General features: G+C 26.5%; 3 protein-coding genes across 9 annotated transcripts; 2 read left to right on the plus strand and 1 right to left on the minus strand.

The window, feature by feature from the left end:
• Positions 1-44: 44 nt before the first annotated feature.
• LOC126845682 (ras-related protein Rab-21) lies at positions 45-1,702 on the minus strand. 3 transcript variants are annotated; one of them, XM_050584495.1, is made up of 5 exons: positions 1,550-1,702; positions 1,271-1,424; positions 1,042-1,209; positions 491-609; positions 45-431 (listed from the first exon to the last, which is right to left on the minus strand). In XM_050584495.1, the coding sequence occupies exons 2-5, from the start codon at positions 1,418-1,420 to the stop codon at positions 200-202; spliced, it is 669 nt and encodes a 222-aa protein (XP_050440452.1). In that variant the 5' UTR covers positions 1,421-1,424; positions 1,550-1,702; the 3' UTR covers positions 45-199. The 3 variants fall into 3 exon arrangements, with proteins under 3 accessions (XP_050440452.1, XP_050440454.1, XP_050440453.1); XM_050584497.1 differs by having other exon boundaries at positions 1,527-1,702; XM_050584496.1 differs by lacking the exon at positions 1,550-1,702 and having other exon boundaries at positions 1,271-1,520.
• Positions 1,703-2,148: 446 nt separating this feature from the next.
• Positions 2,149-9,064, plus strand: LOC126845793 (HBS1-like protein). 2 transcript variants are annotated; one of them, XM_050584692.1, is made up of 11 exons: positions 2,149-2,410; positions 3,039-3,104; positions 3,181-3,375; positions 3,442-3,573; positions 3,632-3,779; positions 3,845-4,078; positions 4,160-4,272; positions 4,583-4,699; positions 5,347-5,580; positions 7,882-8,055; positions 8,422-9,064. In XM_050584692.1, exons 1-11 carry the CDS (start codon positions 2,278-2,280, stop codon positions 8,883-8,885), a joined length of 2,010 nt encoding a protein of 669 aa, XP_050440649.1. In that variant the 5' UTR covers positions 2,149-2,277; the 3' UTR covers positions 8,886-9,064. The 2 variants fall into 2 exon arrangements, with proteins under 2 accessions (XP_050440649.1, XP_050440650.1); XM_050584693.1 differs by having other exon boundaries at positions 2,150-2,410; positions 3,445-3,573.
• Positions 9,065-10,244: 1,180 nt separating this feature from the next.
• LOC126845786 (nicotinate phosphoribosyltransferase) lies at positions 10,245-25,301 on the plus strand. Of its 4 annotated transcripts, none has more exons than XM_050584684.1 (15): positions 10,245-10,503; positions 10,625-10,757; positions 10,868-11,038; positions 17,252-17,378; positions 18,135-18,218; positions 18,301-18,428; positions 20,080-20,198; positions 20,783-20,976; positions 21,918-21,965; positions 22,319-22,459; positions 22,538-22,662; positions 22,768-22,857; positions 23,002-23,138; positions 23,198-23,326; positions 24,186-25,301. In XM_050584684.1, exons 2-15 carry the CDS (start codon positions 10,685-10,687, stop codon positions 24,261-24,263), a joined length of 1,644 nt encoding a protein of 547 aa, XP_050440641.1. In that variant the 5' UTR covers positions 10,245-10,503; positions 10,625-10,684; the 3' UTR covers positions 24,264-25,301. The 4 variants fall into 4 exon arrangements, with proteins under 4 accessions (XP_050440641.1, XP_050440638.1, XP_050440637.1 ...); XM_050584681.1 differs by having other exon boundaries at positions 10,245-10,532; positions 22,768-22,911; positions 24,186-25,299; XM_050584680.1 differs by having other exon boundaries at positions 22,768-22,911; positions 24,186-25,298.
• The last annotated feature ends 139 nt before the right edge of the window (positions 25,302-25,440 follow it).

Below are 25,440 nucleotides of genomic sequence, written 5' to 3' on the forward strand. Positions count from 1 at the left end.
TTTGATATGTATAGAATCTATAACTGAAGAATAGAATACCAATATAAATCTATTAGTAGTTAACTAATACAAAAATATATATATATATTTCTATTAAATATTTTTTAGCCATAGTTTTTTTAACAACAACTTACAATATCACAAATTGGAACTCTCCAAGCTTAAAAGGGTTAAAATAACAATTTTAATGATATAGCTATCACCCACTAATACAGCACCATCCTGAAGATCCTTCTACTGGTGCTTCTTCATCATCAATTATTATAGTTCTTCTGGTGCTTCCTGAACGATTTAAAGTAGCCACATTATGAGCTATTTGTTTATCTGCTTTATCTATCATCATCTGGCATAAATTTAAAAATAAATCTTCGATGCCCGTGTTCAATTTTGCTGATGTATGAAAATGGACTGCACCGACTGAATGTGCATAGCTAAAAGTTGAAATATTATTTGATATTAAAAGTGAAAAAATTATTCATGTTTACATTACTTTTCTGCATCTTCAACCAACACTGTACGGTCTTTTTCTAAGTCAATTTTGTTTCCAGCAATAACTAGACAAATTTCATTACCCAACATTTTTTTCAGTTCTTTTACCCAATTTTTAACCTACATCATAACATAGTATTAATATGTAATCAATAATAATGCTATTCAGAAAAATGTACTTTAATTAACAGCCAGTTAACATGAAGCAAATTGTTTAATTACACATACAACAAATACATTTTTTATTTTAGTTACATTATTTCATATAATAATAAAATTTAACTTGATATTCTAACAATAAGGTTCATTTTCCTTAAGCAGAAATTAATATAACTTAGAAGACATGTAAACCAACAACAAATTTATTTTAAATCTTTTTTTTTTACATCTTTATTTACACATTGAATTGAAAGTATAATTTTCAACATTTGGAGCCTTCCAACATAAAATATAACTGAATATTTATGTATTAAAAAGTATGCTGGGTGTTACATAACTTAAATGGCATATTTATAATCAATTAACTTGTAGCTTAAATTTATAAATAAATACCTTTTGGAATGAATCTTCATCTGTTATGTCATAAACAAGTATAGCTCCATTAGACATTCGATAATATATTGGACCTAAAGCATGAAATCGTTCCTGCCCTGCAGTATCCCATATTGCTAAATGTATACGCCGACCATTTATATTTAGTTTTTTTTTTACAAATGAAGCCTAAAATTGTTATAAAATTGATTAATAATGCATTAATTATGCAAATACTGTATCCACTTACCTGTAGAGTGCTAACATGTTTGTCACTAAATTTATCTTCGGTGTATCGTAATACTAATGAAGTTTTTCCAACACATCCTTCTCCAAGCAAGACAACTTTAAAGCTCTGAGCTGTTCTATTATTGCTTGGACCTTCAGTTGTGTCTTCCATAGTACTATTGTAATAATTTAAAAACTTAAAAGTGAATTCGCAGTTTAGGCATTTATAGCTTTTTAATAATAATTAGTATAATTTAATATAAACAATTATTATTTACATTATAATCGAGAAAATGATTACTTTAATATGATTATATGCGGATTCACATCATTTATACGTATAAGAATCCTATGAGTTATGATGTAATTAGGTTGTTACACAATAATATTAAATTATGAATATAGGACTACAAGTGTAAAACTTCTTCGTTATTATCACTCACATATATAATATATATTACAATATATAATATATTGTAATCACGAACTAATCTTAGTTCCTGATTGTTATATGCTTGTTATCACTTCACACTTGAGAATAATTATGTAGCTGACTAAACAGAATAACCAGAAGAGAATCCTAGGCCCGGACTGATAAGTGTCCGACATTTTGTTTTTGTGGATTATGTACAATTATCACACCTTTTCTTGGAATTATCTATAGGCAATCTATTATAGTCTGGGACCTGGGTCCTAGCCTCAAATAATAATAATAATAATAATAACAGTAATAATGTCAGTCGGCCTTTTCCGGCGGCTCATAAGAACCCATGTAATTTTTTCAAAGTCTCTCTTCTGGTTATTCTGTGCTGACTTCTAGTCTTCATGTTATCAATAATCATATGTCTATTATCATTATTAATCAGTATATAACGCATGAAAATTGTAAACAAAATATACTATTTTCTTGTTTCTAGAAATCAAGGACACATGCCTGTTTTGCATGATAAATTACAGCATGTTTTTCTGCGATTAAATTGTGTAGCTTGTCTGGGCTAACGTCAAATTCATATACAATTGTTTTTTTTCATGATAGTTTTTTGGAAAAGTCGTTTTTATAATATATATTATACTACTGGTAAATTTCCAATTAGCGAATTCTCAGAAAAACAACCAATGGCTCGCCATAGAAATATTAGGAAGGAAACGCAATATTCTGACGGTAACAATTCATTTGTTATTAAAAACATTAGGCATTCTAGTTAATATTATTTTTCTTACATTGTATTATTTTATTAAAGATACTATTTGTGATTAACCAAGAGTGGTTAATTATGCAACAGTATTGGCATCATTTATTTAAAGACAGGTTTTATATTCCTCCACAAAAATCAACTGTTCTCTGGAAATAGTTTTTTTAATAAGTTATTTTTTATTACCTTATTCTGCATTAATTACATACCTATTTTTACTGTTTTGTTTTCTCAACTTGCTACTCACCAAAAGAGTTTTTAGTTTCTCTTGGAGATTTTCTGTTTCATTATACTTAACACATTTTCTTCTCTATCTATTCTTCCATAGTTTTTCATTTCTTGGAAATTCTATTCCCAAGTATACAACAATATTTATAAACACATTTTTATAATATAATGTTAGAATGTACCTGCAAACTACATAATAATATGTTGAATATTCAACTTTAATGCATTCATATTCATATAAATTAGTAAACTTATAAAACCCTAACAAAATCTAAAATAGAAAAATTGTTGACATATATATCGTTTATGAGACATTGATAAGTATTAGAATCTTAACTAAATCTGTAATTTGTGTTACTATTGTTTTAGATGAATATTACGATGATGATGATTATTCACATTCATTTGAAGATGACTGTATCTCACCAAGTGATGGTATTATGTGTTTTTATTATTATTGGTATAATAACTATCTACATTTTAAAATAATACATCCTAATTATAATTCTAGCAATCTATTTATTAAACCATAAATCCAAATTTGATTCTGATCAAGAACTAACAGATGCTAAAGTGAATTCTTGTCTTCAAAAAATAACAGAACTATTGGGCTTTGAAGTTGCTAAAGATGTTGTAGCAGAGTACTTGATTAATAATGATTTTAGTATAGAAAAAACTGTAGATCAAATTCTAAATTCAAAAATTGGTAAATCATAAATGTAATTTACCATTTTTGTATATTTTACATATAATAATCTTGTTGTGATGTTAGTAGATACTTCTAAGACTAAAGATTTGTTCGGAAGTGACGGAAGAATTAGCAGACCTCCTTCTATAGTTGTTGCTTCATCATCAAAAAATAAAGATAGTATTACAGTCGGGTTTGGAAATATATCTGTTTCTGGTAAATTCTCTCAAGTGTTTAAATTTATTTTCAGTAAATAATATTCAATTTATTTTAGGTCCTAAAAACAAAACTATTACTGCTACACCTAAACAAACTCCATTTAGTACACCATATTGTTCGCCTGCTGTAACTCCTCGAAATCGATCTCCTCAAAATGTTCGTATAGGATCGCCTCGAGTTGATCGAAAATTACAATCACCCAAGTAATACATTTTAGACAATAAAATTAAACATTTTAGTTATAAAACTTATGGAATTTATTAAATAGAAGTAATAAAGATCTAAACCGAGGATTATCACCAGTTACCCAACATAAAGATCAGCTTTACTTAATCATTATTGGTCATGTAGATGCTGGCAAAAGTACATTAATGGGTCATTTGTTGTATAAACTGGGCCACGTGCAACAACGAACTATACAAAAATTTGAACATGAAAGTAAAAAATTAGGCAAACAAAGTTTTGTTTATGCTTGGGTGCTAGATGAAACAGATGAAGAAAGGTAATTAAAAAAATTTTTTTTGTTGATATTGCACATTTTAAACAGTATATTTATTATGTTTCTTGTATGTTGTGTAAATAGAAATCGCGGTATAACAATGGACATTGGTCATTTAAAATTTGAAACTCAGACAAAAGATGTTACTTTATTAGATGCTCCAGGTCATAAAGATTTTATACCAAATATGATAACAGGTACAGTTTTAATTTACAATAACTTCATATATTGTTGAAATGTAGTATTTTATTTTCATCAAGCAATTCTCAGTAAACAAGTAAAATAAATTTTAACCTTGCGGGTATTATTTCAATAATTACTAAAAAATTAGTTGTTAGAGTACTGACAACATACTTGTTTAAATCATATGTTTTTTTTAAGATCAATCACCTAAATTAAGTAAAAAAAATTAAGCCACAAGAGATCTGATTTTAATTTTAGTAAAAGTCATTAACTTTCGAATACAATTTGTTTTTTTTTTTTAAATTATTTATTTATTAATTATAGGTGCTTCTCAGGCTGATGCAGCTATTTTAGTAGTGGATTCCACAAAAGGAGAATTTGAAACGGGTTTTGATAGCGGTGGACAAACAAGAGAACACGCTCTTCTAATTCGATCTTTAGGTAAAGTTTATTGTAAAAATACAATTTTTCTGTTAAACATATTTGTTTAGTATTAACATATTACAAACATGTATGGAAACAATAAGGCACCCATCCATAGTTACAAGTAAAAGCCAACATCGGGCAATTTGCTTTCTCCTTAAATTTCTATATTCATCATAATTTTGTCTGGTTTCTCGTTGTAGCATTTTCAGCCTTGCTTGGATTTTTGGGTTTTTTTATAGAAAATTTCAATGTATTTTTCATTGTTCCATTCTACGTTTCTAGCATGTTTAGCGACACCTTTTTTTTTGGTGTTTTGTGTTTATACTTTCCAAGTTGCATAATCTTGTGTTTAGGGCTTCTTAATATTTTTTTAGGGCTTTGTTAGGTTAGGTTATAGGATTTTGTTTGTAACATGTTGTATTATAAACACCTAATATTATGAATGCATATTTTGTTGATTATATTTTTATCATATTTTAACATCCCTCCAAACAAGGATATTTGTGTGGAGTGGTGGCGAACGATGTCCGTTTCAACAACCAACAGTTTCAAGGAAACCCGATATTTTTTGTATAATGTTCAAGGTCTTATACCACTGTGACACCCATTATCGAATAATTTAGTTATTAAAGGAATATACTATGTTTTTGTTTGTTTTTTAGGTATAACTCAACTAGGTGTGGCTGTAAATAAAATGGATACTGTTCATTGGTCAGAAAATCGATTCGAGGAAATTAAAATAAAACTTGGTCATTTTTTAAAACAAGCTGGTTATAAAGAAACGGATGTTAAGTTTGTACCTTGTTCAGGGTTAAGCGGAGAAAACCTTGCTACAAAAGCAAATGAACCATCACTTATTAGTTGGTATAATGGTCCATGCTTGATGGACGTCATTGGTAATATTTTTATATCATATATTATAGATATAATAATTGATAATATGCATCTATATCGTTATATCCTATATTAGAATTGGCTGTGTATTTGTGTGTGTCATGCTTAAATGGCTGAACCGATTTAGACTCTGTTCTTGTCTATCCTGCATTTTCGTATCGGGATATAAATTTAAAAAAATTAATTTACTTAGTCTTCTTTCATTTACCCAACTAAAAATAACCTAATTTTGTTTAAATTTGTAATATACTGAATAATATGTTCAGTTTACGTAGGCAATAATAAAAATAAGTTAATGATAATATATAGTTAAGTAATATAGTATAAAATAGTTTGAATGTCGTCTGCATTTCTTTCATTTACTATTGTGGATCATTTCAATATATGGTAAAATAGGTTGTAAATGCGTATTCAAATAAATTGAGAGAACACTTAAAAATAAATGGGAGGTGGCATGTTAACTTTTGTAAAAAATTGATTTTTATTAGGGTTGTCCTGAAAAACTTGATTTTCGAATTTTAACCTGAAGCCTCCTAAAAAGTTTCTAAGTGTAAAAATGAGATTTAAAAACATGTATTTTCCATTAAATTTTCATATTTTCGTAGCAATTTTGACAGGTGTAAAATGTTGGGTATGGTGTATGTGTTCAGCAGACTCTAACCCATAGGCGGAACTACGGTGTTCCTTGGCCTAATTTAAAAAAAAAAGAAAAGCTAAATAATATAATTTTAAATATTTGATTATTATTCCTGAAATCCATGTTTTAAATTTTTTGAAATAATATCACTTCTAAGGGCCCCGTGGCTGGGTGGCCGATTACAAAAGTAAACCATCACTGTTTTAATAAATAAGACGTGTCACGTGTATAATATGAACACCTATAAAGGTATAAAATTATTTCTACTCTCGTCGGTTGTTACCAAGCAGCGTGCAGAAAGATAAATGTCACCAATTGGGGCCTAACTTTTGTTTTTATCAATACATTTCGAGTGTTTCTGCAATTGGTTTTTAATACCCCGTAACCCATGTATTTATGTGTTTAGGAATATATATTTACGTGTGAGTGTGTTTTTTTCTTCAAAAATACTGTGTTTATTGACAGATTGTTTTGGTTTAACGGAATGTAGGTATAATGCGTTAACGATAATCCCCACTGACTGGTTATTGGAGCGCAGCTGTTTTATAAGCCTTCATTTTTACTTCAACTTTCATAGAGTACAATCAGAATTAATTGACAGGTAATAAATTTAAGTTATACCATATTATAGTAATTATGTAGAATATGGAATTGAGTAGATGTGCCACTTTTAGCCACTGTCTATTGGCACAGTGAGGGGTTAAAATAGTTAAATGTATATATTTTTATTCTTTAGATGAATGATATGAAAAAACTGTATATGATGACACTTTATTATCTGCTAATGCCTTTTACAACCATTTTAAAGCAATTATTATTGTTTTTATTTTTTTTTAAATAGGTACCTTTATTTATATAGCATATTTTTGATATGTATATATTTTAATTTTGTAATTTAATTGTTTTATTTTGAATAAAGACGTATGGACAAATGTATAGTTAAGTTTAGCAAAAATGCATAGTGTTAAACATTTTTATATATAACAGTGGTAACAAAAAAAGGTAATAATTGAAATGGCACACTAAAATGTAAAACTCTAGTTCCACCTATGCTCTGATCTAAATATACGAGTATCTCAAAGTTTCAGTTCAAACTATAAAGTAGAAAAGATATGCATTGATTTATGCACAAGTGTCGAAAACCTATGTTAAATCCTGTTTAAACTACAACCCTTTTGGAGCAAGAGTTAAAATTCATATTTTTTGAATTTATATTTTATCTCATTTTTATTATATTTAGAAACTTTTTAGGGGGCGTCGAGGTAAAAATTTGATAGTCGACTTTTTAAGGACCATCCTAATACCTACATTTTGCAAATTATTATGGAGCAATTTGCACCTACAATTTCATTAGTTGGGCATGACAATATTAATTTTATTTTAACTTATGTATCCTATGAAATATATAATAGGATATATTTTGTGAAATTGGAAATAGAAGTAAGTGGTAATAATGAAAGTGATATTGGCTGGATGTTGAAAGTGATTAGTAATAATTATAAGGGTTTAAAGTAACAATATGTTTGACCGAGTGCCTAACAGATGTTTTTGTCATTAGCAAAATATACACACAGCTTTTTTTTCTGGACCTCGTCTTGATGTACAATTTTTATCACTTTAATAATAGTAGCAGTAATAATAATGTTAAATTTTTTTTCTATTCCAGATAATTTTAAACCACCAGAGCGTGCAATTTTTAAACCTCTTAGGTTATGTGTTAGTGATGTATTTAAGAGTTCTGGCTCTGGATTTTCAATTGTTGGTCGAGTAGAAACTGGTCAGTTAAGAGTTGGAGATAAAGTGTTGGTGCAACCACAGGGGGAAACAGCTCAAATTAAATGTAAGTAATATACTAATTTTACCTGGCTAAATATTTAATAATATAAGTTATATTTGAAACTTTTAAGTATATTTTTTAGTTTAAATTAATACAATACAAATTTGTATTTTTTAAATGTTTGTTCTTAATTTTAGCTTATATAACCTCAAGAAGTTAGTACGTAGGCGATTTTTTTTTATATAATGTACCGGTGTTCAATGAGTTTAGGACATTCTGTCTATCCATATTTTTACACCTTAACTGTTTTACACATTTACAATAATAACTGTATATTATAAATTAATTATAATGTATAAAAAGAAAAATGTATGTAGCTTCTCAATCATTTGAACATTAAATTAAATACTATTTTTTTTTGTTTTCTAGCTATTGAAATAGACGAATTGCCTCATACAGTGGCTCTAGCGGGTGATTATATCAGTGTTTCAATTACTGGTTATGATGCTCAAACTATTTACTCTGGTTGTGTAATATGTGACTTAACACTACCAATTCCAGTAACTACGGTTCTTGAAGCCCGAATTGTTGTGTTTAATGTAGACTTTCCAATTGTCCGTGGTCATCAAGTTGTATTACATTATCAAAGTTCATCAGAATCAGCTATTGTGTGCAAACTTCTTGCAGAACTTAATAAGACTACCGGTGAAGTGATACGTAAAAATCCTCGCATGATAAAAAAGAATACTCATGCTCTTATTAAGGTACAATTGTCAAGACCAATATGTGTGGAAGTCTACTCAGATATCAGACAACTGGGTCGAGTGATGCTAAGGTCTGCTGGTAATACTATAGCAGCAGGACTTGTTACTAAAGTTAATTTTAACAAATAAATAGTTGAATATATGTGTATATATATTTTTAAAAAATCTTGATAATATATATATGTTGTAAATAAAATATAATATGTATGGTTATTTTTTTGAAAATAATAATTTTATGGGAATCAATTTTTCTTTTTACAGAAAACCATTATATTAATATTTTGTTTATAAAAGTATGAATGTTATTGTGGGTTTACAAAAAAAATTAATAATAATTTATTAACTTATTTCTGTGATATTATATTTTTTTTTTGTATTGAAGATGAAAAATAAATATTCTTCTTAAAAAATATAAATAATTATAAATATACCTTTACTATGTGAAAGTTTCATTATCAATTCCACTAATGTTAAATTCTAGCCTCGTTTAAAAGTATAAAATATTAGGTAATTTTCATTAAAATATATCTTTCTATACTTTTTAGGTTGAGAGCAAACTTTAAACTTACTACCCGTGTACCTGGGTTCCTAAAAAAAATTGTGTAATAATCTGAGTAATAATATATTACACACACGTGATAACAGTAGCGAGGTGTATTTACAGTTTAAAAGGTGCGAAAATGCACGACCTTGGCAACCGTTAGCTTTTTTACTTTTTATTTTTACGTCTTATTACTTTATAAAATGCTTAAAACCTGTTCGATCATCGATGGTATGCTCCAGATTCCAGAAGTTGAAAAAACCCGTACGTCTATCGAATAAATGGTTCCAGAGCCAACCCGTTACAAAGATTCTATTTTCAAATTTATATATAGAGTTATAGATAAATTATAAATAGATTCTAGTTTGTCTTAAGTAAATTATTTAAGACCTACTATTATTTATCCCTCTCAGTTTAATATGATTCTTTATGTGTGCCTCAATATCTCCCATTACGCCTAGTAACTAGTAATATTGTCTGTAAGTGAGATAATCTCGTTTGCTTCACTTTATACCTTAACTTATCTTCTATTATTATCTTATTCTCTTCTCTACTATTTCTTTATATTTATTTCTTAACTTTAATTTGAAATTTATATTTCCTTTTTGATATTTATAAACTGATTATTATAGACATTAGGTATTTTTTTTTTGATTTTATGATTAAATACATTGTATTTAATAAATGTTATAGGTCTATGTCAATTGTCATAACTTATCAGTTATCACTCTAGTATACTTTAAATTTTGGAGTACTTGGAAAGTATAATATAAATTATTTATTAATCAATATAGAAATCACGGTCCGAAGACCGTGGTAGATACTATATCTATCATAGATGGTAGATAGCGCTCTGAGAAAATACTATCTAACGATAGATGGCGAATAAGTAGGTTTGTTTTTTTATTATAACGTAATTGATAAAAATATTACTATTATTTTGTTGTACTTCACTTTACTATCCGACTGATTTAGTAGTTGATAATCATCTGAGCGGTGAATATCTGTGTAAAAGTTATTAATGCGCAATGTACTTCACTAATTTTTAGGTCTACCGTCTACGATTGAAACGCGACTTACTAGAATTTTAAGTGTTGATAGTAATTTGTTTTATGTTTTAAACTGAATGTTGTATGTACTCATATTTTTACGACTGGCGTACACATTTTATAGCAAGAACTAAGGTTTTTGTACAAATGTGAAGAAGTAATTATAATATTTTGTATTTAATTTCGGTATTATTATTGTTAAATTTAATTGAAAAAATTCAATTCAATGAAATATTTAGTTATTAATTAAATAATATTTTGTTATTCTTTTTTTTTAGCTCTATAAAAATAATTTAATGTCCAATTTGTAACTCAAAGTACAAAATACCACAAGCACAATGAGTGTTGAGGGAAGTAATGTATATCAAGGGTTACAGGTCCACAATTCTGTTGTACAGCCTTTATTAACTGGTAAGATTATCGAATAAACTAAATAAGTTAATTTAATAGAAGTATAAAATTTATAGTATAGAATATATTCTAGTTTTTAATAACATTATTTTGTTAACTACTTTTTTCAGACCTTTATCAAATAACTATGGCCTATGCATACTGGAAATCTCAAAAAACATCTGATACGGCAGTTTTTGATTTATTCTTTCGCCATAATCCATTTCAGGGAGAATTTACTATCTTTGGAGGTTTAGAAGAATGTTTAAGATTTTTGGAAAATTTTCGCTATTCAGATAGTGGTAAATATTTATTAAACTATATATAACTATAATATTAGAGTTTAAAAGCCCAATAAGCTCATAATAAGAAACTTGGCAAAGAGAATTAAAGTTATTTCATTTTAGATCATAGCATTGGTTTAAGTTTATTATAAATAATATTTTCATTACAGAATACATAAATGTAATTTTTTTTATAATATGCAATATGAACAATAATGTAAATAATATCGGTCCATTTCATTTTAGCCAAAAATTGAGATTAGCTGTTTTAGATGTTTAAATTGGCTTTTAAATAATTTTCCTCTAATACACGATAACAAAATGAGGCTTAAATTGTTGAACAATGTTTATAATGCATTTTCCGCTCAAATTTTCTATGTCATTATTTAACAAAAAATAATTGATGAGCTAAAAAATAAAAATAAATCTATATTATATAAAGTTAGTTGAATGTTCTTTAAACTTAAGAATATATTTTTATCCATGTAAATTTCATTAACAGGTTTTACAAGTTGTTTACAGTTTAATTCATCTGTTGAATGAAACACAATAAATAATTAAAATAATAAATACATTGATTTTGGTATTCAATTTTTAGCTTTCTCAAAAAAAAAAAAATTATAATAAATGTTAACTTATATATTTGAGTAAAATATTGCTATTTTACAACATAATACTATAACTAAACAATAACAATTCAACTTCATGTAGTTAAGTTGCCTATAATTTTTAAAACCTGCGTAGTTATTTTAATAGAAAAGTATTCATATAATAATATTGCATATTTTAGAATAAATTATTAAAAAGTTTGATTGAATAGTTTATGTGATTTAACCCGTTTAGCCTCTTTATTTGTTAAAAAAAATTGTAAAAATAAATATTATATTTCAGTTTAAAAACTAAATTAATATTATTGATAATGCTAACCATGGTAACGAACCGATAACACAAACTGACATAATGGGCCATGGGAACGTATAATGATTATATACTTTGTAAATTAATGTGGAAATTGTATATAATATTTCCTTATGTACAATACTTCTAATTTGTATTATTGGTAGCCTTGATTGTTATTGAAAATAACGATTTATTATAAGGTTCAAAATAGGTATTTTTTTTGTAAAATTGTATTTTAAAACAATTATATTATGTACATTTATCAGTTATTGGTTAAATAATGAGGACAATTAAAAAAAAAAAAAAACAGAATAAAAGTAAATAATTAATTATAAAAATGTAGTTGCAGGGTATAGACTGTGAATTATAATCTAATCTTTGTATTGTCAACAAATTAAAAAAAACGGTCGTTATAATTTTGTATATGCCAGGTTGCATATAAAATTTATTGATCATTAGAATTTCTATGTTAGGGGCGTTATTTTTGTATGTAAATATGGCTGCAGTCTGCAATCATTTTAATTTGGTTTCTAAACTATAGACATTTTTTAATATTTCAAAGCATTTTTTAAAAGTTAAACAAAATATCTGCCCATTCATTGTACTTAATGTGGGTTTATAGAACGTTCAAAAACAATGGCTAGCAAAGTTTACTCTACACTTTTGCCGTTCAATGTGTACATTTAAATTAACATTATTTTAAAAAGTAAAACTATAAAATTGTTATTATTTTCAGAATAACTGAGTGGATAACTTTAAACTTCTATAGTTATATCCCTTTAAAGTAGGCATAATAGGAGAGTAATTTTTCATTTCTTTACTCTTCTTTAGCGATGAACTAACGATTCGTCCCGTCAAAAAATATTATGGTCTCCCCAACAATGGTAGGCGCACTAAAATAAACCATAGTAGTTTTTGATAAATCATAAAAGGGTACAAAATGTTGAAATACCCGACAAAAACGTTCTGTTGTGTTGAGTCAAACTTATTAGTTATTTTGTATAGTGTGTTATGGAATGGATTAATTATGTTGTATAATTTTTGTAGTGTTCTACCATACCTTTATATAATTCTACATGCTAGGCGACACTAACATAATATACAGTAATAGACCAATAATGAGATTTAGAAAATAAAAAGAAATGGAAAAATTAAGCAGCAAAAAGATTTAATGAATCAATAGATGATTAGTGGTTCCTTAAACATAATTTAATTGCCCGTGATTGGTCCATTAAATTTTAATAAACCAGTATATTTATATATATATTTAATGTAACTCGGCATATGTCTTTTATTTTCAATATTAATTATTTTCCTTTACTTCAGGTTTTTGTTTATATTGGGTGTACAGTTTTTTTTTACGATTAACGACATAGAGGCTAGAAAATATAAAAATGTTAAGTTTTTAGATAATGTACATGTGTTTCAAAAGTGACACAAATAAACAATTTTTATTTGAGTTAACGCTATTGTAATAATTAGGTAAGTAATCCTCTAATAAAATATTTTTAAATTTGTGTTTAATTTTTGACTTGTGTTACATTTAGAACACATGTGCGTTATATTATTTTGTAGTAATGTTATAGTTGTTAGAGAAAACATTGGTATGGTAAAATATGTAAATGAATGATAAATAGGAGGTACGTAGAAGGGATACAAAATAAATTATATAACTTCTGTCAAATTTGTATTGGGTTTTTAATTAAATGATTATTAAAGGTGTAATAGCTACTGTTTAATTTTTAATTTTTTTTTAAATTTATTTATTTATAAATTGACGCCAATCGGATTTTTTAATAATAATACAAATAAGTACATATAACAGTAATATAAAAGGAACAAATATAGTACAACAAAATAACTTGGACAAATAAATCATAAATCATGTAAGCCTCCGTACAAAACTAAACAATGTCATTGTATTCACGCATCATCCTAATTAGAGTTTTTTAGCAAAATTTGTTCTGCTGAAAGGTAAATAAAATTAACTCTGAAGCCTAGTATTGCTGGGTACAAAAATCACAACATCACCACTCAATAATTTATCTATAAAATTAACCCCGAATTTCTTGCGTCGTTTGTCCAAAGACCCAAGCTTGAGTACTCGATTTTGTTGTGTTAAACTTTATTTGTAAGCAAAATCGCTTATTAAAGGGTTTGTTTTGTTTTGCATTGCTTCGCCGTGAATATAGGCAATGTTTGGAGTTATTAATTTTAATTTATATTTTGCTAAGAAAAATGTAACACCCGTTGGATAATTCGACAGTTACAAGCACAAATTTGTTTAACTAGTTTCACGGTTTTCTTTATATTATGATAATATATTTAAGTACAAATAAATTACCACGTGCTTGAGTAAACCCCGCCTACTTGACCTATACAAAAACAATCTCTATTATAAATTAACCTAATAGAACAAATTTAAGAGGACGTCACACCTATTTAAAATTTGGTATTGGCAATATTTCCATCCCTGATAAAATGTCTATATTTTAAAAGCAGCACCTCCTCCGATTGATTAATAAATAAAATATTTAGTAATGATTAGTTTTTAATACATTATTAATATTTATTTAGGAATGCAGGGTAGGCGATTTTTCGAAAATTTTAATCAACCACTTAGGTAGGTCGTAGCTTAAGTGAAGTCTAAGTTAACAATAATATTTTCTATGTTTTCAAAATTTTAAAACTTAACGATTACTACAAAACAAATAAGTTTTACAAATAACAAATTACGTGTATCACGCATTAAATTATGAACGCGGAAAGCATTTTAAAATGTTTTTCCAAACTGAAATTTCAAATATGACAAACCAATTTATGTTATCTATATTCAATGCACGTTTTTCTTAAGTTGGACAATTATTATTTGTATATCCATACATTTATTTAAAGTGATTTAAATAAAATGTACTGCAAGTAATCAATAATGTTTATGCCCTAAACATTTCTGTCAAGTAAACAAAACACATTTTTCTAATGGTTGTCTATATTTTCTTACTAGATAAATCATTGTTAAGAGTATGTTTTGTAAAATGTTGCCATTGTATACTTGTACGTATGACCTAAATTACATAATTATGAAGTATTAAAAATGAGAATGAAATGTTTGGCGAAATTATAATAATTATCGTAAAATTACACTGAGTACAAATTAAATGATTCTACGTAAGTTTTTCTAGTCCAACACAGTATTGTAATAGTGTAGTATATTTAATTAGGCGAAGAATAATAGGAAAAGAAATGAACAAAAACTAAGCAAAGATTGAACGTTCAGCGATTTGTAGAAATTGTGAATGATCAGAATGGAAGGTTATGTGTTTAATAGTCAGTAAAACAAAAAAAATCATGGTATTTTTATTTTGGTTGTTCCTAGTTAACAATACTACATGGCATACAATAAAAAAAAAACCAGAAAACAAGTGTATTTTAAAATATTAATTAAAATGAAACTAGGAAAGGAGGTATAAAAAAATAAAAACAAATGATTTTCGGTGTAGAATATTATTGTAGGTATTCAATAGGTTACCAAAGTTTTAAAACTTTTTGTCCAACTACACAGATAATAGAACGGTTTAGGACTAACTAGTTTACAGTCTAAAATAACGAACATGCTCGTAAAAATATGAAATTCAGACCAGATTCCAATAATAATTTTGACTAACAAGTTGTAAACATTGGATTGGTAGTGTTATATGATATATCTATTGTTAAAAGTTTTAACGATTCATAAAATGTAGTTTTTTAAAGTACTAATGTACTCTATTTCTTGGCACTAAGTATACAGTATTATAATACAAAATTTAAAATACAACCAAGTATAATATTAAACATCTGTGGATCGTTATAATTATCTAATTTATTACGTTTCTAGAACATGTTGTAATGTGACGATGTTGAAAATTATATCTTATCTTATTAATTTTTACGAAAACACTTTATTAGTCATTGAAATATAAGTGTTCTATCCAATCTATAACGCTTTTTAATATGTTTACAATAATATGTCATACAAAATAGATTATTTTTTTTAACTAACTGATAATATAAACAATTAATTACATTGTTTTCTGACTAATTCTTTTATTCGTATTGTTACAATTTATAAATGTAAATATATTAATCGAAGAAAGCTCTAACACACCTCTTATAATGGATAGTTGTTTTCGAGTGATGCTTTTTTTTAAATTAAAAAGAAATGTTATGTAATTAAAGTAATTTACCAATAAATATATTACATGGATTTGTACTTTATCCAGTTTACTTTTTTTGCAAATCTACGGGTTTAAATTCAAAGATTAAGGTAGGCTATTTAGTGGTCTAGACGCGTATAAGTTACAGCAAATGTAATTAAAACTACGCAATGCGTATAGATTTTTATTAAATCCGTTGAACATTTTTGTTTTAATTTGGAATTGATATTCTTAATGGTTTTACTTATAAGATATTAAAATATTTATGATTACATTTGTATATAATTGTACAAATGCATGACTTTATCATATATAAATATATTTTAATATTAAAATGTTTTGGCCTTTGGTTTTACTTCCCATAATAGTCGTTATAATTAATTTTTAATTGCTGCGCGTGTAAATAATAGATATTTATCTATACTGTTAATTTCATATTTATTATGATTATAGTTTATTTAGTCGAAGTTTTAATTATTGTAAATCTAAATAAGCTATAACTAATACATTTTAGGGTTATTAAAAGATTTATCGATTTTCATTTTATCTTGTTTAAGTAATAATAATTAATTCCTTTTTTATAAATGTTTATTCTTGTTTCAGTTTCAATATCAAAGATCCTTTATTAATTATTAGCTTAAGATAAAATGTATTGTTGCATACTAGATTCAACGTTTATTACAACATTTTTTTAACCCTAAATAAAATAAAAAATGTACGACTTTTGTTTTGCAAGTTGTTAAAATCTTAAGTGGTGATATAAAAAATAATTGACGTGCTAGAGAAGATTTAGGATACGCGAAAAACAACTAAAAACTTCATGTATTTTGGGTTTTGTTCCCAAAAAAGGGGTCAAATTTGTTATACAATGTTATGATTACAAAATATAATCATTGGTTTGTTCTTAAGGGGCTTATAAGACATAATTGTACATTATTAGTTATTCATCGTTTTTTTTTTTAAAGCACAAAGTATGTAATTAAAGTATAGAAGATTAGGTTCAATATTATTATATGAATACCTACCATTTATGCAATAATTTTGATGTAATAATGTACTTTTTCAATGTGATTTTTAGGCGTTTTTAAAAAAAAATTGTTGAAGAAAATATGTACTTATTATTTTTTTACCTTTTCAGATATAGAATATTTAAAAACCACTTTGCCGTCAACAATTGAACAATCGTTTTTTACATATTTGAAGGAATTGACAGCTAAGGATGTGACACTTTATGCAATTGATGAAGGCTCAGTTGTGTTCCCAAGGTAATTTGTTAAAAGATATAAACTGCGCATTACCTTAGTATTTATTAGCACTAATATAGAGGTATAACTGGTTTTGGATACACGTGTTTACCTACGGTAGAACTGAATATTGTGTTGCTGCAAGCTTTCATTTGACAATATAAAATTAGGTCATCGGTGATGGAATGAAAAATTTGCATTTCAAAACGGTCTTTTACGCAGATTTAAATCGTTGAATATTATGTGACAGCTAAATAACAATGACTTATCATAATTTTCATTTTTTAAGAAATAACACTTTAAATTCCAACAAAATAATTTTGAGGTGTGGAGAATTTTATTTATATTCCGCATTTTATTTTACCTACTCTTCTCTAGAAACTGATTTATGAAAAGAAATATTTTACAAAAAAATGTGTTACAAAAACATTATTGAAAACAATTATAAACTTTAAAAATACACTTTTTAATTTTATAAACTTTTTCTTTTTAATAACTTTTTCGGTAAATATTTTTAGTTTAAACATTTACCTGAAAATTGTATCTAAAAAAATGAGTGATTATAAGATTTTTGATTTATGGTTAATTTTTAAAAGTTTTTTTTGTTGTGGAAATTCGAATTTTTGAGTTCAACTCATACTATTTAGTACTATGGCTATACTTATTTTGTTTGTACGTTATTTCTCTGCAGAATGAAAAAAAAAATTAAATTATCAAAAATATTGTCGGTTATTTATTAAGTTGTTAATCCGCGTGAATTTGAATTGGATTTTACAGAGTACCACTAATTCGAGTAGAAGGACCACTAATTGTTACCCAACTTCTAGAAACGACACTATTGACTCTGGTCAACTTCTCTAGGTAAAAAGTGTTAAACGTTGAATTAGTTTGGTTTTTCTGTTTTGCATGAGTTTAAAATGCTTGTGTTCTCATCATTTTCCAGTTTGATGGCCACAAATGCAGCGCGCTATAGAATGGCGGCCGGTGACAATGTGTCTCTGTTGGAGTTTGGCCTCAGACGGGCTCAAGGTCCTGACGGTGGATTATCGGCTTCCAAATACGCCTACATAGGTAACGTGTACTTTGACATTAAATGATGTTTCGTTTGCATACACATAATAACTTAAGTTACGGCTATGTGTATATGTATAGGTAGCACACTATCAATTATTACTATCGCAAATGTGCTGGGTACTGGTTGAACTTGTTTATTGATTGCATTATAATATGCAATGCCAGGCGGTGACTAGCACTGGATGAATATTGTGACTAGATACGTTTTTTTTCTTATTTTTATTACTAGCCGGTAATCAACACTAAACTTGAACTAAACTCATTCCGTGCGGCGCTTTTTTATCACGAATGCCACGAATAGCCTACAATTGCCTGCACTATATAACATTATAACATATATGTATATATATATATATATATATTTATTAAAGACAGTTTTTCATTTTCTGACAATGTAGCGAATTTTTTTGAACTTTATTCAATCGGGTATAGGCTAGACACGATTTCTTACACTATGGTGTTTGTTGGTTAAGTTTTTTAACATTATTATTTCTGTCAATTTCGTAAAAAACTAAAGCATATAAAAACAAGTAACTTTTTAATTAATCATTATAAAGAGGTGTCAACCAAGCTTAAAACAATTCGACCTGTTCAATATTATGTAAATATAATAATTAATATAGTACAACGTATAGAGTTGACATTGTATGAATGACCTAATGAACAGAACCATCAGCTTATCCTCCGCTACGTTTATAATATTTTTTTTTTACATATGATAATACCTAATAACTATTTTTATGGCTGTGTGTTTCTTTCAGATAGACATCGTAATGTATATAGTGTTTAATTTAAGATTACGGTTTTTTATTACCAAACACTTAAATGTTATTATGCTCTTTATTGTCATTGGTTGTAATTAAATAATAATACATATTATATTCAAAATTAAATATTTATTCTCTTATTTTAGCATCAACAAAACAATAAACACTAATAACTAATAAGTAATATTTAATAAATAGTGTTTTACAAAAAATTCCGAATTAGGGATTAATTAAATTGTTATTTTGTGTAAATGATATAAGATAATACAAGGAAAAAACGAAGTATTAAGTACAGGAAAAGTAACTTGACAAATTATGATTAAATTAAAGCATTTTTATAAAGCAAAGACTAATAATTATGTAATACTGTACACATATTTCAATTTATAACTATTTTGAATTATATAATTTTTTTATGTATGATGTAAATTAAGGAAAAAATGAGTGTTTAACGTTTTTTAACTTATTACATTTCAAATTAATTTTTTTTAATGTTATTTGTTTTTATAATATTTTAAACATTCTGCAATAAACATTATTCATCATTTTAAGTCTATAAAAGTTGTTTTTTTCAATAACATGCCGAAAAAAATGCCACAGAGTACAAATATTTTAGACATTTTTGGTTCCTTATTGTTTAAAATTTGTTTCCATTAGTTGTTGATATGATATAATGATATATTAAGATTATTAATATTATTAAATTTTCGGATTCTTTAAATTGATTATAATGTAGGAACATGTTCTGTTTCAAACATCATAATTAAAATATGTATTGACATTATTCCATTGGCTAATTGTTTTTCGTTATTTTATTTTTATTTTTCACCAATTGTTTTAAAAGTGTTATTAGTAAATGATTATTTTATGTATCGTTTTAGGTGGATTTGATGGAACAAGTAATTTACTAGCTGGAAAAATGTTCAATATACCTGTAAAAGGAACTCATGCCCATGCATACATTACATCATTTTCTAATCCTAGTGAATTGAAAACTAAGGTATGTTGCCAAAAGTGAATTAATAATGTTCCAATTATATTTTAATAAGAGCAATATAACACAAAAAAATTACATTGTATTATGAAATTAGTTTTATTTATGCTATTCATTAATATTGTTAAAGACCGTTATTTTGTTTTATTTACAAAATAATGTATGTACAACGTACATAGTGCATTACAACACTCAAATATTGATTAAAAATTTAATTTAACTGCACTGTGGTGTAACTTTGTTCATACATGACCTTTGGTGACAGTTTCTGATTAAAAAAAAAAACCGATGGCTAGAATATTTTGTTGTTGAATTAAACTTAACCAAACTTAGTATTACACCTGATCTTTAAAATTCTATACAAATCCCCACTGACTGAATTACCATTTATTAAAAATATATTTTGTCTCCATTCTTATGTTTTACAGTATGAAAACTTAATTAGTAATTAATACTTTATACTATTAATACTAATACTAAAATATTAATATTTTAGCTTAATATTAATACTTAATACTAGTACTAAGGTACTTAACATTAATTGATACATAAACAATGATTAGCTTTCATAGTTATTATTACTTTTATAGACTTTAAGAAATCTGAACAATGGCAAAGAACAAGATTTAATTGATTTGACCTTATCATGGAGAGCTAAAGCATCAAAGCTTTTAAATATATGTGAAAGTCAAGCATCTGATGGGGAACTCGCCGCTCTTGTATCGTTTGCAATCGCTTTTCCAGAAGGATTTGTTGCTCTCATTGATACATACGATGTCAATAAGTTAGTATTTTTAAAATGCCTATTAAAATATGATAAATTCTTTATACTCTATAGAAAATTCAAAATAAATTCAAGTTTTAGGTTTACAATAACTTAGTTATTCAAATATATAGCAATGTTTGAAATCAGTTTGAACTGTTTTGAACAAAAATACTAACTTGTATTTATTTACTTTTTATTATATAATATATAATTAAAAAAAAAATGCATTTGATAATAATGTTAAATTGTTAAATCAGTGACAGGAAAGACATTTTTAGCCTGGGGGGTCAACACGCATTCACTCTGTTGACATAAATTGAAAGCTTTCATTTTGTGCTTTTTTATTCTTTGCTTTTTTGTTTTTAAATTAAACATTAGTGTGGTGCATTTTATTTTTGTAAAATGTTTGCATTTTTATTAATTACTATTAGTTATAATTTTAACTCCCTTAATTGCCTATATTATATATGTAAAATACACATATTTTATTTAAATGAATATAATTATTTACATTAAATTTTTTATTTTATTTAGTTTTTCTAGTAATTATTCCATCAATATCACTTTTTTGGTCATTAGAATAAAACAATTTTTTTAAATTTCTGTTTAATTTTTACTTGGGTTAAGTAAATTTCCTTGTTACAAAGTACTTATGTATTTATTCTTTTAATACAATTTAGTATTTACTATTTTAATTTTTTTACTAAATAATGGTAATTTTTTTTGGATAATCTAGTTGTTTTAAGAATAAATAAAACGTTTTTGATAGAAGTTTTTTTCAAAAATAATTTATTCTAAATAAGTATGAGAAAAACTATATTAGTTGGTGTTTTTTTAGTCTTTTTGATTTTTGATCTTTATGTTATTTCTGAAGAACCTGTTCAATTCTATATAAAACGAATAAACATTTAAAGGAACAAAAGAAAGTTTGTCAGTTTTTTCTTTTCTAAATATTACAGGTGGCATTACTTAGGACCAAAACAACTACCTATCATTTCAAGTTTTGGGTAAGAGCTCCCATCATCCATCCGCATGTGTTTGTCCGAGGGAAAAATGCTGATTGCTTTATATATATATTTGGTTAATATTAATCTTATTGTTAATGGGCAAACTTATATATCCATATCCATACTTCACTAGTTTAAACCCATTATAATTATTTACATTTACAGCATGTAAAAATCCACAAATCATTATTGGTTGTAACGCATGCTTGATTAGGTTCGATGGTTCGCACTGGTTCAGTTTAGCTATAGACTGTTGTCTTATAGTCTTAGTCCTTTAGTTAAATTAAATAATATTAATAATATATAATTTTCTGCTACTTAAAAGGTTTATTTTAATTTTTTTATATTTTTAGAAGTGGAATTTTGAATTTTTGTGCTGTAGCATTGGCTCTAAACGATCTTGGTTACAAAGCAATTGGAGTTAGAATTGACAGTGGAGATTTAGCATATCTGTCAAATAAGTCGCGTGAGACTTTTGTCAGTATTGCGAAAGAGTAAGTGTTTAATTTTAACTGATGTACTATTGATGTAGAGTGATTATATAACAGTTTACAAACCATATGTTATTATAGATTCAACTTGCCGTGGTTTGCAAACTTAACAATAATAGCTTCAAATGATATCAACGAAGAAACTATTTGGAGTTTAAATGATCAGAAACATAGTATTGATTGTTTTGGAATTGGAACACATTTGGGTAATTATTATATGTTTAGCACAATAAATTCAGTTGTATATACAGCGTGTTTGTTCTTAAATGCATATTGTGTAAAAAAATAAAAAATTGCTCTTTGGATTGTAGTGACATGTCAAAGACAACCTGCTTTGGGTTGTGTTTACAAATTAGTTGAAGTAAATGGGCTGCCACGTATAAAATTGAGCCAAGACGGAGGTAAGATTACAATGCCAGGCAAGAAGGATGCCTTTAGGCTTTTCGGCGGTGACGGTTTGTATTAGTTTAACGATTCAAGTTTTACCAGTAAAAATTTACTTAACAACTAATCTACTTTTTTATTGTGAACACATTTTTTTTTAGGATATGCATTAATAGACTTGTTAGTAATGTCTGTTGAAGATCCACCAGCTGCGAAGACCAAACTTTTATGTCGGCATCCATTTGATCAAAAGAAACGAGCTTTTGTTGTACCTTCTGCGGTAAAACCATTGCAAAAAGTAATCACTGCCCGTTAAATTTTTGTTCTATTGTTGATGGTAATTTTTGTTATTCTAAGGTATATTGGAATAACGGTCAGATAACACAATATCTACCAGACTTAAAAGAAATTCGCGAACATGTTCAAGAATCATTAAGAACAATACGGCCTGACATCAAACGAAATTTGAATCCTACACCTTACAAGGTAAACAAAGATATCAATTAACAATCAAAGGGTTCAAAATCAATAACATGCGAAGTGCCAAAAAAAAAAAAAAATTTAGTTAAGAGGGCGTCGCACCGCCCATTTTTAAGGAGTAAAGTATAGGCAATTTTTTACAAAATCTTAATTTACAGGTTAAGCTGTGATGTGTAATTATTAGTTCAATAACTAAGACTCAATTTTTTGGACTATCACAGCATACTTGAAAGCGATTTAAAATTTTTCTTTCATCTACATGTTTAAGCAGACTGAAAATAACTCCCTTAATTTTGGTTTTAGAGTAAAAGCACCCATTACAAAATTAAAAGAGAACAATATTTCGGAGGGCAAGACGGTGCGTTTTTTTCATTATTCCAAGTATAACGCTTAATACATAGTTAAGAAATAACGAATATTTTAACATTTTTAAAAAACTGTAACTTTTCAAAAAATGGTTTTTTTTAAAAAAACTTGCACCGTCTTGCCCTCCGGAATATTGTTCTCTTTTAATTTTATAATGGGTGCTTTTACCCTAAAACCAAAATTAAAGGAGTTATTTTCAGTTGGCGTAAACATGTCTTTACCACTGAAAATCACCGGTGCGACGCCCTCTTAATCCTCCTGGTATATTTTACTAAAATCCAAGCCCAATAACATGTAAAACGTGCAATCTGCTTTGATCAATTGTAATAGTTGAAACAAATTTGTATAAATACCAACGCTTTTAGTTTTTAACAAAACAAGAGTAACTCAAAATCAACTTTTTGGCACGTTATTGATTTCTAGTCTTTACTTTATCTTTCTTCTGTAAATTTTTTTTTTAAATATTAATGTGATGTCCATTATAATTATTTTACTTTAGGTTTCTGTGTCCAACAATTTGTACGAGTATATGCATGAGTTGTGGATGCAAAATACTCCAATCGGAGAGTTGTCTTGATGTGTAACCTAAATTTATATAACGCAGTTACCAATTTCCATAATGTCAATTGCATTATCATCAGTCATAAACTTCTTCTTTCTAGCAGAAAACGTAATTGACATTATCATGCATAGGTACTTTTAAGCAAACAACTTCCTAAACTTAAATGTATTATTTCTATTATTCACGCATAATTTGAACATAATCTTTGTTCATTGCTATACAGTATACACTTATTCAAATACTAATAATAAGAATAAGAATCAATCACATCAAATTTTCATCAAATTTTGTCGCAAACACTTATATTTTACATAACTTACATTATTATATGAAAGAAAATAATATTTTTTATTTATTTTAATCCTACGAGCACAACATGTATTAGCAATTACAGTAATATCTGTTATCATTCAAGTAGCTATATTGTAAACCAAATTTTACATTTTTTCAAAGTACCTAATTAATATTTTTCGTTTTGATGATATTTGAATGTTACTGGCTGTATTAATTTAAACTAAGTTTAACTTTAAACATATTAATAAGAACAAATAGGAACTTGTAATCAAATGATTTCTAGTCTTGACAATAATATCTCATAAAAAGTATTTTATTTGTCTTTCGTTATTTTGTTTGTATTTATAACTAAAAAAAAAAAAATTTTTAACCCACCTAATCATTGTTAATATAACAAATAATATAATTTTGCATTCCTTTATTGTAGTTCTATTGTTCAGTTTTTAATTGAAATTGTTGTTATTTAAGTTAAAGTATAGAAAGTATCAAGGAAGGTATTGACACAGTACTTATGTTTTTGTTTTTAATTGTAATGTATGCTTTCCTAATCTATAGGGATGCTGTATAAGAGTATATAATATATTTTATTGTTTATAAAAAAAAAAATGTAAGAAGTGTTTGCATTTTTTGTTAAAAGTGTGTTTTTGTGTTCGTAACGTAACATAATGAGTTAGTTTTTATAGATATATATTTTATTATTTTAAGATGTATGCCAAGAAAATTATATTTTTCTCTTTAATTGTTTGTAATGTCAGAAAATATTACACATGTTATATTAGTATTTTATGTCATATGTGTATGTTATTGATGATTTATTTAATTATATTTAGCAATATTATAATAAACACAAATAGTTAAAAAATCTTATAACTATATCTACAACAAACATTTTTAATTA

This window comes from Adelges cooleyi, unplaced genomic scaffold (genome assembly GCF_023614345.1).
Source record: "Adelges cooleyi isolate 19-005CV unplaced genomic scaffold, UGA_ACOO_1.1 ACOO_flye_CR_arks_rails_tigmint_CR_PRNA_8, whole genome shotgun sequence".
Taxonomy (NCBI): Eukaryota; Metazoa; Arthropoda; class Insecta; order Hemiptera; family Adelgidae; genus Adelges; species Adelges cooleyi.

What these genes read in the sequence shown, in the direction of transcription:
- LOC126845793 (XM_050584692.1), top strand. Translation starts at nt 2,278, where the DNA reads ATGATAGTTTTTTGGAAAAGTCGTTTTTATAATATATATTATACTACT. An exon ending in GGAAACGCAATATTCTGACG is followed by an intron (nt 2,411 to 3,038) that starts GTAACAATTCAT and finishes CTATTGTTTTAG; the next exon opens with ATGAATATTACGATGATGAT. An exon ending in AATTCTAAATTCAAAAATTG is followed by an intron (nt 3,376 to 3,441) that starts GTAAATCATAAA and finishes TTGTGATGTTAG; the next exon opens with TAGATACTTCTAAGACTAAA.
- LOC126845786 (XM_050584681.1), top strand. Translation starts at nt 10,685, where the DNA reads ATGAGTGTTGAGGGAAGTAATGTATATCAAGGGTTACAGGTCCACAAT. An exon ending in TGTACAGCCTTTATTAACTG is followed by an intron (nt 10,758 to 10,867) that starts GTAAGATTATCG and finishes TACTTTTTTCAG; the next exon opens with ACCTTTATCAAATAACTATG. An exon ending in TTTTCGCTATTCAGATAGTG is followed by an intron (nt 11,039 to 17,251) that starts GTAAATATTTAT and finishes TTACCTTTTCAG; the next exon opens with ATATAGAATATTTAAAAACC.
- LOC126845682 (XM_050584495.1), bottom strand. Translation starts at nt 1,420, where the DNA reads ATGGAAGACACAACTGAAGGTCCAAGCAATAATAGAACAGCTCAGAGC. An exon ending in AACATGTTAGCACTCTACAG is followed by an intron (nt 1,210 to 1,270) that starts GTAAGTGGATAC and finishes TAACAATTTTAG; the next exon opens with GCTTCATTTGTAAAAAAAAA. An exon ending in TTGGTTGAAGATGCAGAAAA is followed by an intron (nt 432 to 490) that starts GTAATGTAAACA and finishes TTCAACTTTTAG; the next exon opens with CTATGCACATTCAGTCGGTG.